The 15,186-nt window shown below is 42.6% G+C and overlaps 1 protein-coding gene across 1 annotated transcript in view; it reads right to left on the reverse strand.

Moving 5' to 3' along the window:
* Positions 1-886: 886 nt before the first annotated feature.
* The window catches only part of LOC141178622 (gastrula zinc finger protein XlCGF66.1-like), a 43,344-nt gene continuing 29,044 nt past the window's right edge, over positions 887-15,186 (reverse strand). Inside the window, exons 2-7 of the mRNA XM_073660508.1 lie at positions 8,130-8,278; positions 7,821-8,000; positions 7,614-7,737; positions 7,405-7,502; positions 7,116-7,206; positions 887-2,677 (exon numbers count right to left, since the gene is read on the reverse strand). Coding sequence (XP_073516609.1) covers positions 1,728-2,677; positions 7,116-7,206; positions 7,405-7,502; positions 7,614-7,737; positions 7,821-8,000; positions 8,130-8,207 — 1,521 coding nt within the window. The 5' untranslated portion in view covers positions 8,208-8,278 and the 3' untranslated portion in view covers positions 887-1,727. The remainder of the gene's footprint in view (positions 2,678-7,115; positions 7,207-7,404; positions 7,503-7,613; positions 7,738-7,820; positions 8,001-8,129; positions 8,279-15,186) is intronic.

The raw sequence follows: 15,186 nt of genomic DNA on the forward strand, positions 1-15,186 counted from the left end.
AAGTCTTCCAGGTCCTGAAGCAGCAAAACAGCCCCAGACCATCACACTACCACCACCATATTTTACTGTGGGTATGATGTTCCTTTTCTGAAATGCTGTGTTACTTCTATGCCAGATGTAATGGGACATACACCTTTCAAAAAGTTCAACTTTTGTCTCGTCAGTCCACAGTGCATTCTCCCAAAAGTCTTGGGGGATCATCAAGATGTTTTCTGACAAAACTGAGAAGAGCATTTATGTTCTTATTGCTTAGCAATGGTTTTAGTCTTGGAATTCTGCCATGCAGGCCATTTTTGCCTAGTCTCTTTCTCATGGCGGAGTCTTGAACACTGACCTTAACTGAGACAAGTGAGGCCTGCAATTCTTTGGATGTTGTTGTGGGGTCTTTTTTGACCTCTTGGATGAGTGGCCGCTGCGCTCTTAAGGTAATTTTGGTCGGCCGGCCACTCCTGGGAAGGTTGACCACTGTTCTATGCTTTTGCTATTTGTGGATAATGGCTCTCACTGTGGTTCGCTGGAGTCCTAAAACTTTAGAAATGGCTTTATAACTTTTTCCAGATTGATCGATCTCAATTACTTTTTTCTCATTTGTTCTTGAATTTATTTGGATCGCGACATGATGTCTAGCTTTGAGGATCTTTTGGTCTACCTCACTTTGTCAAGCAATTCATATTAAAGTATTTTCTTGATTGAGAACAGGTGTGGCAGGAATCAGGCCTGAGTGTGGCTAGGGTGTGTGTGTGTGTGTGTGTGTGTGTGTGTGTGTGTGTGTGTGATGTCACTTTTTCCACACAGGGCCCTGGAGCTTTGGATTTCTTTTTCCCTTAATAATAAAATACCTTCATTTAAAAACTGCATTTTGTGTTTACTTGTGTTATCTTTGTCTAATATTTACATCTGATGATCTGAAACATTTAGGTGTGACAAATATGCAAAAGAATAAGAAATCAGGACGGGGCAAACACTTTGTTTTACACCACTGTATCTCAGAATGTTAGATGCTTCTGACCGCAAAGAGCATGACTGAAAAGTAGACCTGTTATGATCTTTTGATAAACCTATATTTCTATAACTAAGGATTCAAATCTCTATTAATGAACACACTGAATATATACATAATGGATAAACAATATACTTATTACAAAAATTATTATAAGAATTATACAAACCTCCCATACTTGTGCCGTTCCATCGGTGTCAGCACTTGTGTTCCCGGGGCTCAGGTCAGGTTGTTACACCATGTGAGCCCCATCAGCGCTGGCGTCATATTTAACGAGGCCAAACGTGAGGAATTACAAAGCATTGTCCAAGTAGAGGACATCCCCTTTAAGAATCGAGAGCAGAAAAAAATCCAGCTTCAATGATCCTCTAAAAACATTGCTTTATTGAGTAAATATAAAAAACCTGAGATAACAGCATGGATGTTACAACCCCTAGAGGGGGAATTATTTTCTAGCAGACACGTTTCAGACAGTAAGGTCTTTAGTCATTGAAGCTGGATTTTTTTCTGCTCTCGATTCGTATTCCTGTTGCACGGCTGGTTTCCTGAGCTTTGGATTCCTCAATGGGTGAGCTGACTTTTGTTTTTTTTTCTTAGTAACCCCTTTAAGAAGATACAATTTTCGGTTAAAACATTTCCAAAATTCTGAACATGAAAAAGGATTTTCCCCTCTGTGGCTTCTCTGATGTTTATTAAGAATTGATTTCCGTGTAAAACATTTCCCACATTAAGAACATGAAAAAGGCTTCTCCACTGTGTGAGTTCTCTGGTGACTCAAAAGAGATAATTTCTTCACAAAACATTTCCCACATTCTGAACATGAAAAAGGTTTCTCCCCTGTGTGGGTTCTCTGATGTCTATAAAGCCCCGATTTCTGGTTAAAACATTTTCCACATTCTGAACAGGAAAAAGGCTTCTCCCCTGTGTGGATTCTCTGGTGATTAACCAAAGCTGATTTATGGTTGAAACATTTCCCACATTCTGGACATGAAAAAGGCTTCTCCCCTGTGTGGGTTCTCTGATGTCTATAAAGCATCGATTTCTGGTTAAAACATTTTCCACATTCTGAACAGGAAAAAGACTTCTCCCCTGTGTGAATTCTCTGATGTCTATAAAGCACCGATTCCTGTTTAAAACATGTTCCACATTCTGAACAGGAAAAAGGCTTCTCCCCTGTGTGAGTTCTCTGGTGATTAATCAAAACTGATTTACGGTTAAAACATTTCCCACATTCCGAACATGAAAACAGCTTCTCCTCTGTGTGAGTTCTCTGGTGATTAATCAAAACTGATTTACGGTTAAAACATTTCCCACATTCCGAACATGAAAATGACTTCTCCCCTGTGTGAGTTCTCTGCCTCGCAAGATCTGATCTGCGAATTTTTTCTTGTTTAAGAAGAGTATTTCTATATTCTGAACGTGAAAATGTCTTCTTTGCTCTAGGAGCAGTTTGTTTTTTAATGCTTATTTTGTAACTTTGATTTTCCTTAGTAATCGCTAATGAATCAGAAGACAGGACCTGTTTCAAAGGATTAGATGATTGATCTTTGCTATGAAGGGATGATGGTATATCTGGAGTAATGGCATTCACTTCAATTGTATCTTGTTGGATCTCAAGATCATCTGATTTAAAAATTGAAGATGTCAGCTGTCCCTCTGATCTCCTGGTATAGTCATCTGCCAAGAATAAAATTAAGTATTATTTTTGAATAAAATATTCTTAAATTTTAACATTTTTACTTAAAAGTGTCTGTAAAAATGGCAAGTTTCGTAAAAAAAAAAAAAAAAAAGAATTATTCACCAAGTCAGTTACAGTTCACAGTCTAAAAGACTGTGCCAAAACCACATTTAGCATTCATGTATTTGGCATTACTATAGTGAGAAGAACCCACTTAATTTATCTGGGCACTGTGTGTTGGGTAATAAAATGGCATTTTTGCAATTTTCACTCTCCAACATCCACTGTGTGCAAATTTCCAGAAAGATGGAGTAACTTTATGGGGATTTCTACTGCTTTGGTTTTCTTTCATTTTGTCATATCAAGGTTTCTGCAAATGGTGTGTCCCATTTTCTCTGGGATCTGCTCCTGCAACGTCTAATTCTGTCACCAGGAGCTTTATTCATCCTGCAGGCAGCGCTGGTGATGGAGGAGACATTGGAACCAGAAGCTCTGGCAGCGCAGGCTCTGTCCAGCCATTAAGATTAGGGTTGCTGGGACCAGTAGTATCATCCAGTCCGGCAGTATGGTTGTGCGTGCTGTCCAGCTGGAGTAATCAGCTCCCTCCTTCAGAGAATTGGAAAGCTGGAAGCATATTGCCGGAAGCTGCCAGTTACAGCCTTGTTCTCCTCTGGTTCAGACCTCTGTGCTCAGCTCCCGGCTTGTGGATTTGTTTCCTGTTGTGACCCTGGGCCGTTTACTGACTACTCGTTTCTTCTGATTTTGTATTTTCTCTGCCCTCCTGGTTCTGACCCGAATACCTGACTATTCTTCCCATCTGACACAACAGAACAGCAGGTAACACAGTGGCCCAAGCTAGGGGTCTCTGTGTAAGTCCAGATCCATGTAGAGGGGTTAAAGAGAATCTGCCACCCCCTGGGAGATTTGAGATTTATAGTATGGCCATACAGGTTATAGAAAAGTAGATCTATACATGCCTGTATGGCCCATAGTAGAGGTCTGCTTGCAGTGAAATGGAGTTTTATAAAATCCGTTATCACATGCTTGGCGTCCCCCGGACGCCAAGAAGTCCCCGCCTATCTGCTTATTTAGCATGTTCTGGTGCGCAGGCTCCCCGATGCAGCCTCCCCGGTGCGCCAGAACACTGCGGAACAGTGCAGAGACAAACGGGCCGGGAGGAAACAAAGCGCTCCTGATGTGAGCGTCGCATTGCGCATGCGCAGGAAGTGAGTGACAAGAGCGCACGTCACAGGGCCCTGTGACATGCAGGGGAGGGGGGGGGGGGCATGCTAAATAAGCAGATAGGCTGGGATTTCTGGCCTAACTAAAGAGATAGGCGGGGATTTCTTGGTGTCTGGGGGATGCAAAGCATGTGAAGACAGATTTTATAAAACTCAATTTCACTGCAAGCAGACCTCTACTATGGGCCATACAGGTATGTATACATTTACTTTTCTATAATCTGTATGCCCATATTAGAGGTCTAAAATCTCACAGGAGATGAGAGATTTCCTTTAAAGAAGTTAAAGGGGTGATGGGCAAAACTGTGACTATAGACCATAACACATCTACTGAAGAACTGAAGAAATCAAGCTGAACAGGCTTCTTTAGTAAAAAAATGAGTAAATAGTGGTGAAACCTCTCGGGGGTAATTAGAGTATGTGATTCTTGGCAATCTAAATTATCGCTAAGTGCCAATATTTTCAGATCAGATGAGTTTCAAGAAGAAATATTAGACATTTTAAATGAACTTTTTATAATAGTTCAGAGCTGAGGTGTCTTAAATTTAGACCTCGGGCATTGGGAAGAGGTAATGGAGACCTTTTTTTAAAGACTACAGATTAAAGAGTTACAGATTCACATAAGTGAGTCAGGCCGATCCCACCATAATGAAACTATCATAGAGAATGAACCTGGAAAAAAAGACATAAAAAATATGTTACATCCTCAACAAGAACATATGTATGAGGGGAGAACTCCAACATTAACTTACACTTATTTATGGTGGACCACTGGAGCTACAATAACCTGACCAGGAGAGTAGAGAAAGTATTAGCGCCCCCATTACAGGAGAGATTGTGCAGTAATCTGAATTCTTTAGGATTGAAAACATAATGGAATTTATGACGTGAAGTGAATCCAACATACCAGGGCTCGAGTCATCCCAACACATTCATGCAGGTGTAAATATTACAGTAAATTACAGCTATCAGCCTCGCACAGCTTAGAGATACAAGTGCTTCTCAATAAATTAGAATATCATCAAAAAGTTAATTTATTTCAGTTCTTCAATACAAAAAGTGAAACTCATATTATATAAAATCATTACAAACAGAGTGATCTATTTCAAGTGTTTATTTCTGTTAATGTTGATGATTATGGCTTACAGCCAATGAAAACACAAAAGTCATTATCTCAGTAAATTAGAAAAATTAACAAAAAACACCTGCAAAGGCTTCCTATGCGTTTAAAAAGGTTCCTTAGTCTGTTTCAGTAGGCTCCACAATCATGGGGAAGACTGCTGACTTGACAGATGTCTAGAAGTCACTTACACACTCCACAAGGAGGGTAAGCCACAAAAGGTCATTGCTAAAGAAGCTGGCTGTTCACAGAGTGCTGTATCCAAGCATATTAATGGAAAGTTGAGTGGAAGGAAAAAGTGTGGTAGGAAAAGGTGCACAAGCAACCGGGATAACTGCAGCGTTAAAAGGATTGTTAAGAAAAGGCCATTCAAAAATTTGGGGGAGATTCACAAGAAGTGGACTGCTGCTGGAGTCATTGCTTCAAGAGCCACCACACACAGACGTATCCAGGACATGTGTTACAAGTGTCGCATTCCTTGTGTCAAGCCCCTCATGACCAATAGACAACGCCAGAAGCGTCTTACCTGGGCCAAGGAGAAAAAGACCTGGACTGATGCTCAGTGGTCCAAGGTGTTGTTTTCAGATGAAAGTAAATTTTGCATTTCATTTGGAAATCAAGGTCCCAGAGTCTGGAGGAAGAGTGGAGAGGCCACAATCCAAGCTGCTTGAGGTCTAGTGTGAAGTTTTCTCAATCCGTGATGGTTTGGGGAGCCATGTCATCTGGTGGTGTAGGTCCACTGTGTTTTATCAACACCAAAGTCAGCGCAGCCGTCTACCAGGACATTTTACAGCACTTCATGCTTCCCTCTGCCGACAAGTTTTTTGGAGATGGAAATTTCATTCTCCAGCAGGACTTGGCACCTGTCCACACTGCCAAAAGTACCAATACCTGGTTTACAAACAACAGTATCACTGTGCTTGATTGGCCAGCAACTCGCCTGACCTTAACCCAATAGAGAATCTATGGGGTATTGTCAAGAGGAAGATGAGAGACACCAGACCCAACAATGCAGATGAGCTGAAGGCTGTTATCAAAGCAACTTGTGCTGCTATAACACCTCAGCAGTGCCACAGGCTGATCGCCTCCATGCCGCATAGCATTGATGCAGTAATTGATGCAAAAGGAGCCCAGACCAAGTATTGAGTGCATTTACTAAACATACATTTCAGTAGGTCAACATTTCGGATTTTAAAAACATTTTTCAAGCTGGTGGTATAAAGTATTCTAATTTACTGAGATAATGACTTTCATGTTTTCATTGGCTGTAAGCCATAATCATCAACATTAACAGAAAAACACTTGAAATAGATCACTCTGTTTGTAATGGCTCTATATAATATATGAGTTTCACTTTTTTGAAGAACTGAAATAAATTAACTTTTTGATGATATTCTAATTTATTGAGAAGCACCTGTATATCATGGCACAGGTGTAATGCTTTTTGCATAGTTAATCGCGATCCTGTATGAAGTTAGTCGGTTTTAAAAGAAATTGAAAAGTCAGGACAAAAGGGAAACTTTGTTGTTATTGTACAGAAATTCACACTTGGCCCTCACTGCACATTTAATGTTTTCGATCATAAAAGTGAAGTTTGGCCAGAATGACTGGACCTGGTCTTGTAGGGACCATATGAGCACATTCAGCAGCACAGAAGGGAGAGAAGGTAGATTCATCCAATAAGATATCAGGGTTCTAGGAAGCCAACAGCATCATTACCCTCCGCTTTCTCTTACAGGCCCATCATAACATTTTCTTCTAGTGATTTTCTAACTTGTCTGTACATTCTACGTACGTTGTCACCTGGTTCTGTAGTTTACAGATCTGAGGAGGTAAGGGTCAGCATCTTCTAATTTCAGTTGGTACGTAGATGCTCCAGGTTATAAGTTCTATAGAAAAGGGCTTTCAATGCCCAAAATCATTTGAACAGTTTTGGTGGAGGAGAATGTTGTGGTCTAGAGGCAAAATGGTGATCACACGATTGTGATATGGCCGCACTACACCACCGATAAAGCAGCCACAGCCGGTGACTGAGATGAATCTGTGACTTCTCTGCATTTAGTGGTTACTACTCACCTGGGAGGTTATCTGTAGGAATCATCTCTTTACACCGCTCATCACCCCTCACATATGTCTCTGTAGTATCAATATGGGTCAGATCTTCACCCTAAAACAAATATTGTAAAAGTCACAGACAGATGGAGAAGTCACATCTATGATCAGCTCTAATCCTGCCATCTCCACCGTTCTCATTACACACGTATAAAACATATAATACTGGTGGATAAAACAAGACTGAACACAAGACCTTCACAGCCGTCTACACATCATAGGGGAGATCTCATGACACCTTCTCTCCATCTACCTGATGATCCTGAGGAACATTGGGATCTTCTTGTTCACAGTCCTGTGGAAGAAGAGGATGGGGACATCTCTCTGGTCTTGTCCTCTTACTGGATAGATCTGGAGGAAACACATACAGGGACTGATTAAGGAGGAAACACATACAGAGACTGAATTCATTCTTTACATACAGATAATTATAGGCCGTGTGTATTTAGTCCTGTCCATTACCTGGTGATATGAGCGGCTGGGGAACCTCCATCATGACGTCCTTGTACAGATCTTTGTGTCCTTCTAAATACTCCCACTCCTCCATGGAGAAATAGACAGCGACATCCTGACACCTTATAGGAACCTGACACATACAATGCTACCGTCATCCCCCCAATCCCTCCATAGCGTTACTGTATAATGTCCCAGCATTCCCAGCAGTGTCACCTCTCCAGTCAGCAGCTCAATCATCTTGTAGGTGAGTTCTAGGATCTTCTGGCGATTGATGTTCTCATGCATCAGGGGGTGAGATGGAGGCCCAATGTTTGGGCTCTGGGGTCTCACCCATTCCTCAGACACAGGGGCCTGACAACGCTCACTAGAGGTCTTCTTCACTACTGTGTAATCCTGGTTATGGAGAGACATATTAATAAATCTCACTGCTGACATTTCCAGAGTCCTCACCTCTCCAGTTCTGTCCATCTGTTATTCCCATAGATAAGAATGATGTAATGTGACGTCATCAGAATCTCTCACCTCTCCAGTAAGCCGGAAGAGGATCTCTAGGGTGAGGTGTAATATCCTCTCCACCATCTTGTCTTTGTCCATTTCCATCTTTGATGGATAAATCAGGAAAATTCTCTTGTATAGAAGATTTTACTGAGAGGATCCGATATTGTAGAGACCTGAACGAGAAGATGATGAGCCGATGTAACATCATAAAAATCCTGTGTAATAATACAATTACTGGAGATAATCAGGGAAAACATGAGGAGATTTATAATTTTACAGTATTTAGTTTTCTTCTTTAAATCTACTAATAAAACCTATATACACTGCTCAAAAAAATAAAGGGAACACTCAAACAACACATCCTAGATCTGAATGAATGAAATATTCTCATTGAATACTTTGTTCTCTACAAAGTTGAATGTGCTGACAACAAAATCACACAAAAATCATCAATGGAAATCAAAGTTATTAACCAATGGAGGCCTGGATTTGGAGTCACCACCAAAATTAAAGTGGAAAAACACACTACAGGCTGATCCAACTTTGATGTAATGTCCTTAAAACAAGTCAAAATGAGGCTCAGTATTGTGTGTGGCCTCCACGTGCCTGTATGACCTCCCTACAATGCCTGGGCATGCTCCTGATGAGGTTGCGGATGGTCTCCTGTGGGATCTACTCTCAGACCTGGACTAAAGCATCCGCCAACTTCTGGACAGTCTGTGGTGCAACGTGACCTTGGTGGATGTCACAGATGTGCTCAATCGGATTCAGGTCTGGGGAATGGGCGGGCTAGTCCATAGCTTCAATGCCTTCATCTTCCAGGAACTGTTGACATACTCCAGCCACATGAGGTCTGGCATTGTCCTGCATTAGGAGGAACCCAGGGCCAACCGCACCAGCATATGGTCTCGCAAGGAGTCTGAGGATCTCACCTTGGTACCTAATAGTCTGGCTCCAAAGAAATGCCACCCCACACCATTACTGACCCACTGCCAAACCGGTCATGCTGAAGGATGTGGCAGGCGGCAGATCGCTCTCCACGGAGTTTCCAGACTCTGTCACGTCTGTCACATGTGCTCAGGGTGAACCTGCTTTCATCGGTGAAGCGCACAGGGTGCCAGTGGCGACTTTGCCAATCCTGGTGTTCTGTGGCAAATGCCAAGCGTCCAGCCCGGTGTTGGGCTGTGAGCACAACCCCCATCTGCCCTCATACCACCCACATGGAGTCGGTTTCTAATTGATTGTGCAGACACATGCACATTTGTGGTCTGCTGGAGGTCATTTTGCAGGGCTCTGGTAGTGCTCCTCCTGTTCCTCCTTGCACAAAGGCAGAGGTAGCGGTCCTGCTGCTGGGTTGTTGCCCTCCTACGGCCCCCTCCACATCTCCTGGTGTACTGGCCTGTCTCCTTGTAGCGCCTCCAGCCTCTGGACACTACGCTGACAGACACAGCAAACCTTCTTGCCACAGCTCGCATTGATGTGCCATCCTGGATGAGCTGCACTACCCGAGCAACTTCTGTGGGTTGTAGAGTCCGTCTCATGCTACCACGAGTGTGAAAACACAACCAACATTCAAAAGTGACCAAAACATCAGCCAGAAACCATTGGTACTGAGATGTAGTCTGTGGTTCCCACCTGCAGAAACACTCCTTTATTGAGGGTGTCTTGATAATTGCCAATAACTTCCATCTGTTGTCTATTCCATTTGCACAGCAGCATGTGAAATTGATTGTCAATTAGTGTTGCTTCCTAAGTGGACAGTTTGATTTCACAGAAGTTTGACTTACTTGGAGTTATATTCTGTTGTTTAAGTATTCCCTTTATTTTTTTCAGCAGTCTATTTTAGGCCACAGACAACAAGCAGTTTCTTCCTTGGAGTCTGCAGCTGAACAAGTTTCTCATAGACTCATCTTCCAAAATGCTAATTCTCGTCTCACTTACGGACACTGAAATCGGTATTAGCAATACTGCAGGAAATATTCATTACACGTGACATGAGAAATAACTACTTCATGATCAGGACGGCATCTTCATTTTCTACTATGGCTCTAGAAACATATTGGGCCAGAATCCGTCATCGACTACATCACCAACAGTCGTCTATATGAATGTTTCCCGTCTTCCCCGTATTGTAATCTTGTATCATATGATCTCATGTCTGATTCACACACAGAAGTTTGAGGCTTTTATAAAAGCTTTTTTGTTTACACAAACACCGCAGACAGAAATTATTTGATACCAAAGTCTTCATGTACATTGTTTTATGGTGTTTATTTCTTGGCTTAGGCTTTCCTATGTTACAAGAAAGACACCAGCAGAAATAGTAAAACATGCAAAAAGCACAAGACAAGTTTAAGGGCAATGGTACCAAATAGTAAAGAAATGTATGTAATGTTTTAACTTTGCAGTAAGTAATAAAAATGCCTTAAAACATTCTCTCTCATTTGGCAAATATTAAAAATTATGGTAAATTATGGTAATCCTATTTGACCTAAAACTGGAAAGCTTTATTCTGATTTCATGTCAGATATTGAGAAAAACATGTATATGTGTCTTTATATAGTGTATGTAAACTTCTGGTTTCAACTGTACATCAAGAGAATGTCAAGAGTGTGCAAAGCAGTCATCAAAGCAAAAGGTGGCTACTTTGAAGAACCTAGAATATAAGACATATTTTCAGTTGTTTCACACTTTTTTGTTATGTATATAACTCCACATGTGTTAATTCATAGTTTTGATGCCTTCCGTGTGAATGTACAATTTTCATAGTCATGAAAATACAGAAAAATCTTTAAATGAGAAGGCGTGTCCAAACTTTTGGTCTGTACTGTATCTATAAATATATACTGTATATCTGGTGGAGTCATATCTCCCGACTCTGCAGACCGCATGCCGCTGCTGTACTTGGCAGGCACGGACCAGATGGAATGGAGATTAATGAGGAAAACTAAAGTCCAAAGGCAAAGTTTTCCACACTAAACAAGAACTTGATGAGAAGTATATACATCAGATAGCAGGCACAACACTTTATGAATGTTTCTTCTGCATTATGCAGTCAGGAACTTTCTTGTTACATTTGGCAGTACATAACTTTTCTTACAAGCTACATCAGTGCAGCAAACCATTATGGGAAGGCTTATCATCCCCAGTGGGGACCATACGGGTCAAGATGTGACCCTACGGCTCTTCAGAGCTACTCACAGCTCCCAGTTGATTTGTGAGGACCTCACTGGCTGAGGTGCATCGGTACAACTCCACAGTAGTAGTCTCAAAGTACATTCGATGAGGGCCACACACTACTGTGGCACTGCATCTTCAGCTCTCCCTAGGAGAACTCATGTCCCAGTTAGGCAACACTGTAGCTTTCTCTCTAGTATAGACAATGGTTTGTTTAAATTCTGTTAGTCTAAGATAAGGAATCCTTCCTTAACTTAATCACCCTTTAATTAGTCCTTCTGCCACCAATGGCAAACCTTTTAAGGTTGGCCTCCTGATCTGAGATAAGGGCCTCATCCTGCTCTTTTTCTCCACTATGCTCCATGCCTGGAATCTGGATTCCCACTGCCATTCTATCTTTCCTTTCCTTCAGAACGTACTATCTGATGTCCCACTGGCACACAACACCATATCAATTCAAGTCTTCAACCAGATAGAACAAAGGTTTGTATTTCTCACTTACTTATCCCTATCTGACTCATCAACAGGATTTTGTTCTCCTGTGTGCCCAAGTAGATCAGAATGAGGGCTCTCACACAGTAAGATGGCCCCTCAGCACCTCCACAGTATTATGGCCACAACAGCCTGCTACACAAAATGAGGAATTCCACTCAGTATGAGAGCCCCCCCAGTCCTTCACGTAATATAATGCCCACACAATTACTGGTATTTAAAAACACACACACACACACACACACACACTACTCAACCAACACCATTCCCGAGGTGCGCTGCTCCGGTCTCTGCAGTGTGAGTTTTGAGTATCCATACTACAGGTGTGATGTAGTGACGTCATCTGCACCAATAACAGAGCTAAATGGGTATTTATTAATTACCCGTGGGCTACTCAGTGGGGAGGATGGTACCAAATTTGTTAGTGTAGGGGGCAGTACAGTATTGTGGGAACCCCCCATCAAATTAAAATCTTAAACACACATATATATATATATATATATATATATATATATATATATATATATATATATATATATATATATATATATATATATATATATGTATAGCAAAAAAGCAGTAGTATTTACCTGCTCAGTTCTTCAGACCTAATGAACTACCAGGATGCAGCAAACCCATATAACAATGATGGAGAGACCTGAGGTTGTGGGTTGTAAGTAATCACCTAGTCAGGTTAACGATGCAACAATATTTTATTGATCCCAACCATGGCAATAAAGCAATTCCAGGTAAATGGCCAAAATACAGTTCTCTCAGTCCTCAAGTTCCCAATCTGGGTTCAGAAGTTCCACTGGCTTTGTATAAGGCCATACTCATTGTCTCCCAACTTTTGGTTGGCCCACAGATTTCGTATCTCCAGCCAGTATAGTCTGTAGCCACAGTCCATGATCCTCTAGACGGCACATAAAACGATGAAAGCACAGGTATCCAATAGCAGCAGTCCTTTTAAGAATGTGTAAATCCAAACAACATAATCCATAATGGTAACATGTTTATCAATCCATCCTCCCAAGTTCACGGTCTCCATCCTCTTCCTTCAATCCTTACACACAACTCTTCACTAAAGCATGTCTCCACTTTCTTCCACTGGGATCAGTCCCCTCCCAGGTCAGAAGTGATCACACCCTCCCCCTTAAACATTCACTGTTCGCTCAAACAATGAAGAATATTCTAGAAGCCTTCATCTGAGACTGCCTGTAAGACCCCCTGTGGTGACGGCTCCACTGTGTCTCAATCTACACTCACGTAATGAGATTATTGGCTATTGCAACAATGGACTCCTGTGATAAAGATGAGATTAGTGGAATGCTGGACATTTTAGAAGTGAATCTTACATACTGACAAGTAAGCAGAACTATATAAAACATAACAAGTAAATCACTAATAATACACAATAATAATATTGACAAAAATGGTGGTCCGTTGCTGGAAAAGTATCATAGTCTTTAGTAAGTGGGCAGCTCCTCATATACCTCGCCCACTTTTTCAGCACGGACACAAATGTAAGAGGTCTCGCCTTTGTGATAACGAAACCTTGTATTATCCAGTTTCCTCAAAGCATATTCCATGTCGTCCTTGCGAATATACTCCACAGTCCCCATTCCACCCTGGTATACGTCAGTGTAATAGACATCTCCAGCTTCTCTCATATGGTCTTTCAGATCCTGCCAACTTCCCGATGGGGGAAGCCCTGAGACGATGACTCTGTATTTAGTTCGCTGGATCAGGGATCTGTCCCTTCCACGGGGTCCTCCATATCCTCCCCCTGATCCCCAGTTTGTCCTGGGAAACTCCACACGTGCCCGATGAGCACCAAACTTGTATTCATTGTGACCAACCCCAGAGTGCTGACACCCAGTTAGGGGGATGGTCACTTGGCGGCCTGGTAAAGGGAGCTCTGGGGGAACAGTATCTGAGCTGACCAGGGTGAGGGTAGATCCAGTGTCCCGATGTCCCTGGACCTCCTCCCTGATGCAATTTACCTCCCACAGATTACATTCCTTCATTGTGACAGTCATTGCACTTTGTGTATTACTCACCACAGGTGGGGGGTTAGTCTGCAGATAGTGCCGCTCCCTCTCGGCTGAAGCAGTGAGAACCGGTCTTTGGCTTTGGGTTACGACATTGGCCCAGTTGCACACCAATCCTCGTCCTAGGTTGTGATGTGGGCTAGAACATTCCCAGCATTCCCTGGCAAAATGCCCCATGTGGCCACAGTTATGGTAGTTTAACCCTCCTCGCCCCAACACAGACCGAACTTGGGGGTTTGGGAAACCTCCCCCTCTTTGTGAAGTACAAAATCCCTGCAGTTCCTCATCTGGCTGGTCCATGGGTTTCGATGGCCTCCCTGTAAAATCCTGTTCCTGACTCACTGGGGCTGTACTTCCACGTTTCCCTAGTCAATTAGCAGACCAATCATCAGCCAATCTTGCAGCCTCATCCAGGCTGAGTGGTTTTCTATCTGCCACCCATTCTTTTAAATTACCTGGGAGCTTTGACATAAATTGTTCCAGCATGACTATATCCATTACATGTTCTGCTTCCCGTGCCCTTAGTCATTCTATCCACCGAGTGCATGCCGTACATAGTGTATTAGCAAACTCCCGATGCGTCTGTGCAGCGGGCTTGTCAGTCTCCCGAAACTTCCTCCGGTAGGTTTCCGGTGTTATGGCATACTTCTCTAGTAATGCACTGCGAATAGTAGAGTAACATCTCTGATCCCCAGAAAACAAGTTATTAAAAGCTTCTCTTGCTTTTCCTGTCAGGCCAACACTCAAAAATCTGGGCCAGTCACTGACTGATACCTCATGCAGCATACAGAGGTTCTCAAATAACTGGAGATGTTCGTCAATATCCGAGGTGTCCTCATTGAACTGTGGTATATCCCGGTACCTTAAAGATGCGGGCCCCTCTCTCCTGTTATCCACTGTCCTCTCCAATGGGGCGGGTTGGGGTACTGCTACATGCACACCCAGATATTTTCTTAACACTGCCGCCCGCCCTATTTCCGTAGCCCGATCTCCTAGCGCGTCCAGCATCTGCCTCAGTCGGTCAATCCTCCACCATCTGGATGACAGCCCTGACCTCCTCATGTGGTTGTTCCTGGTCCCAATCGGCCAAGCATAGCATTAGGGTCGCCCGATTGTCCTCCGGCAACCACTGTAGATCTCTCTCAGAGCAAAAGGCTCTCAGCTCCCAACGACAGCCCCAAAACAGCCCCAAAACATCACTGCTCTAGAGGAGATCTGCATGGAGGAATGGGCCAACATACCAGCAACAGTGTTTGCCAACCTTGTGAAGACTTACAGAAAACGTTTGATCTCTGTCATTGCCGACAAAGGATATATAACAAAGTATTGAGATGAACTTTTGTAATTGACCAAATACTTAT

Source organism: Phyllobates terribilis, unplaced genomic scaffold (genome assembly GCF_046119375.1).
Source record: "Phyllobates terribilis strain yellow unplaced genomic scaffold, ASM4611937v1 Scaffold_29__1_contigs__length_15306474, whole genome shotgun sequence".
Taxonomy (NCBI): domain Eukaryota; kingdom Metazoa; phylum Chordata; class Amphibia; order Anura; family Dendrobatidae; genus Phyllobates; species Phyllobates terribilis.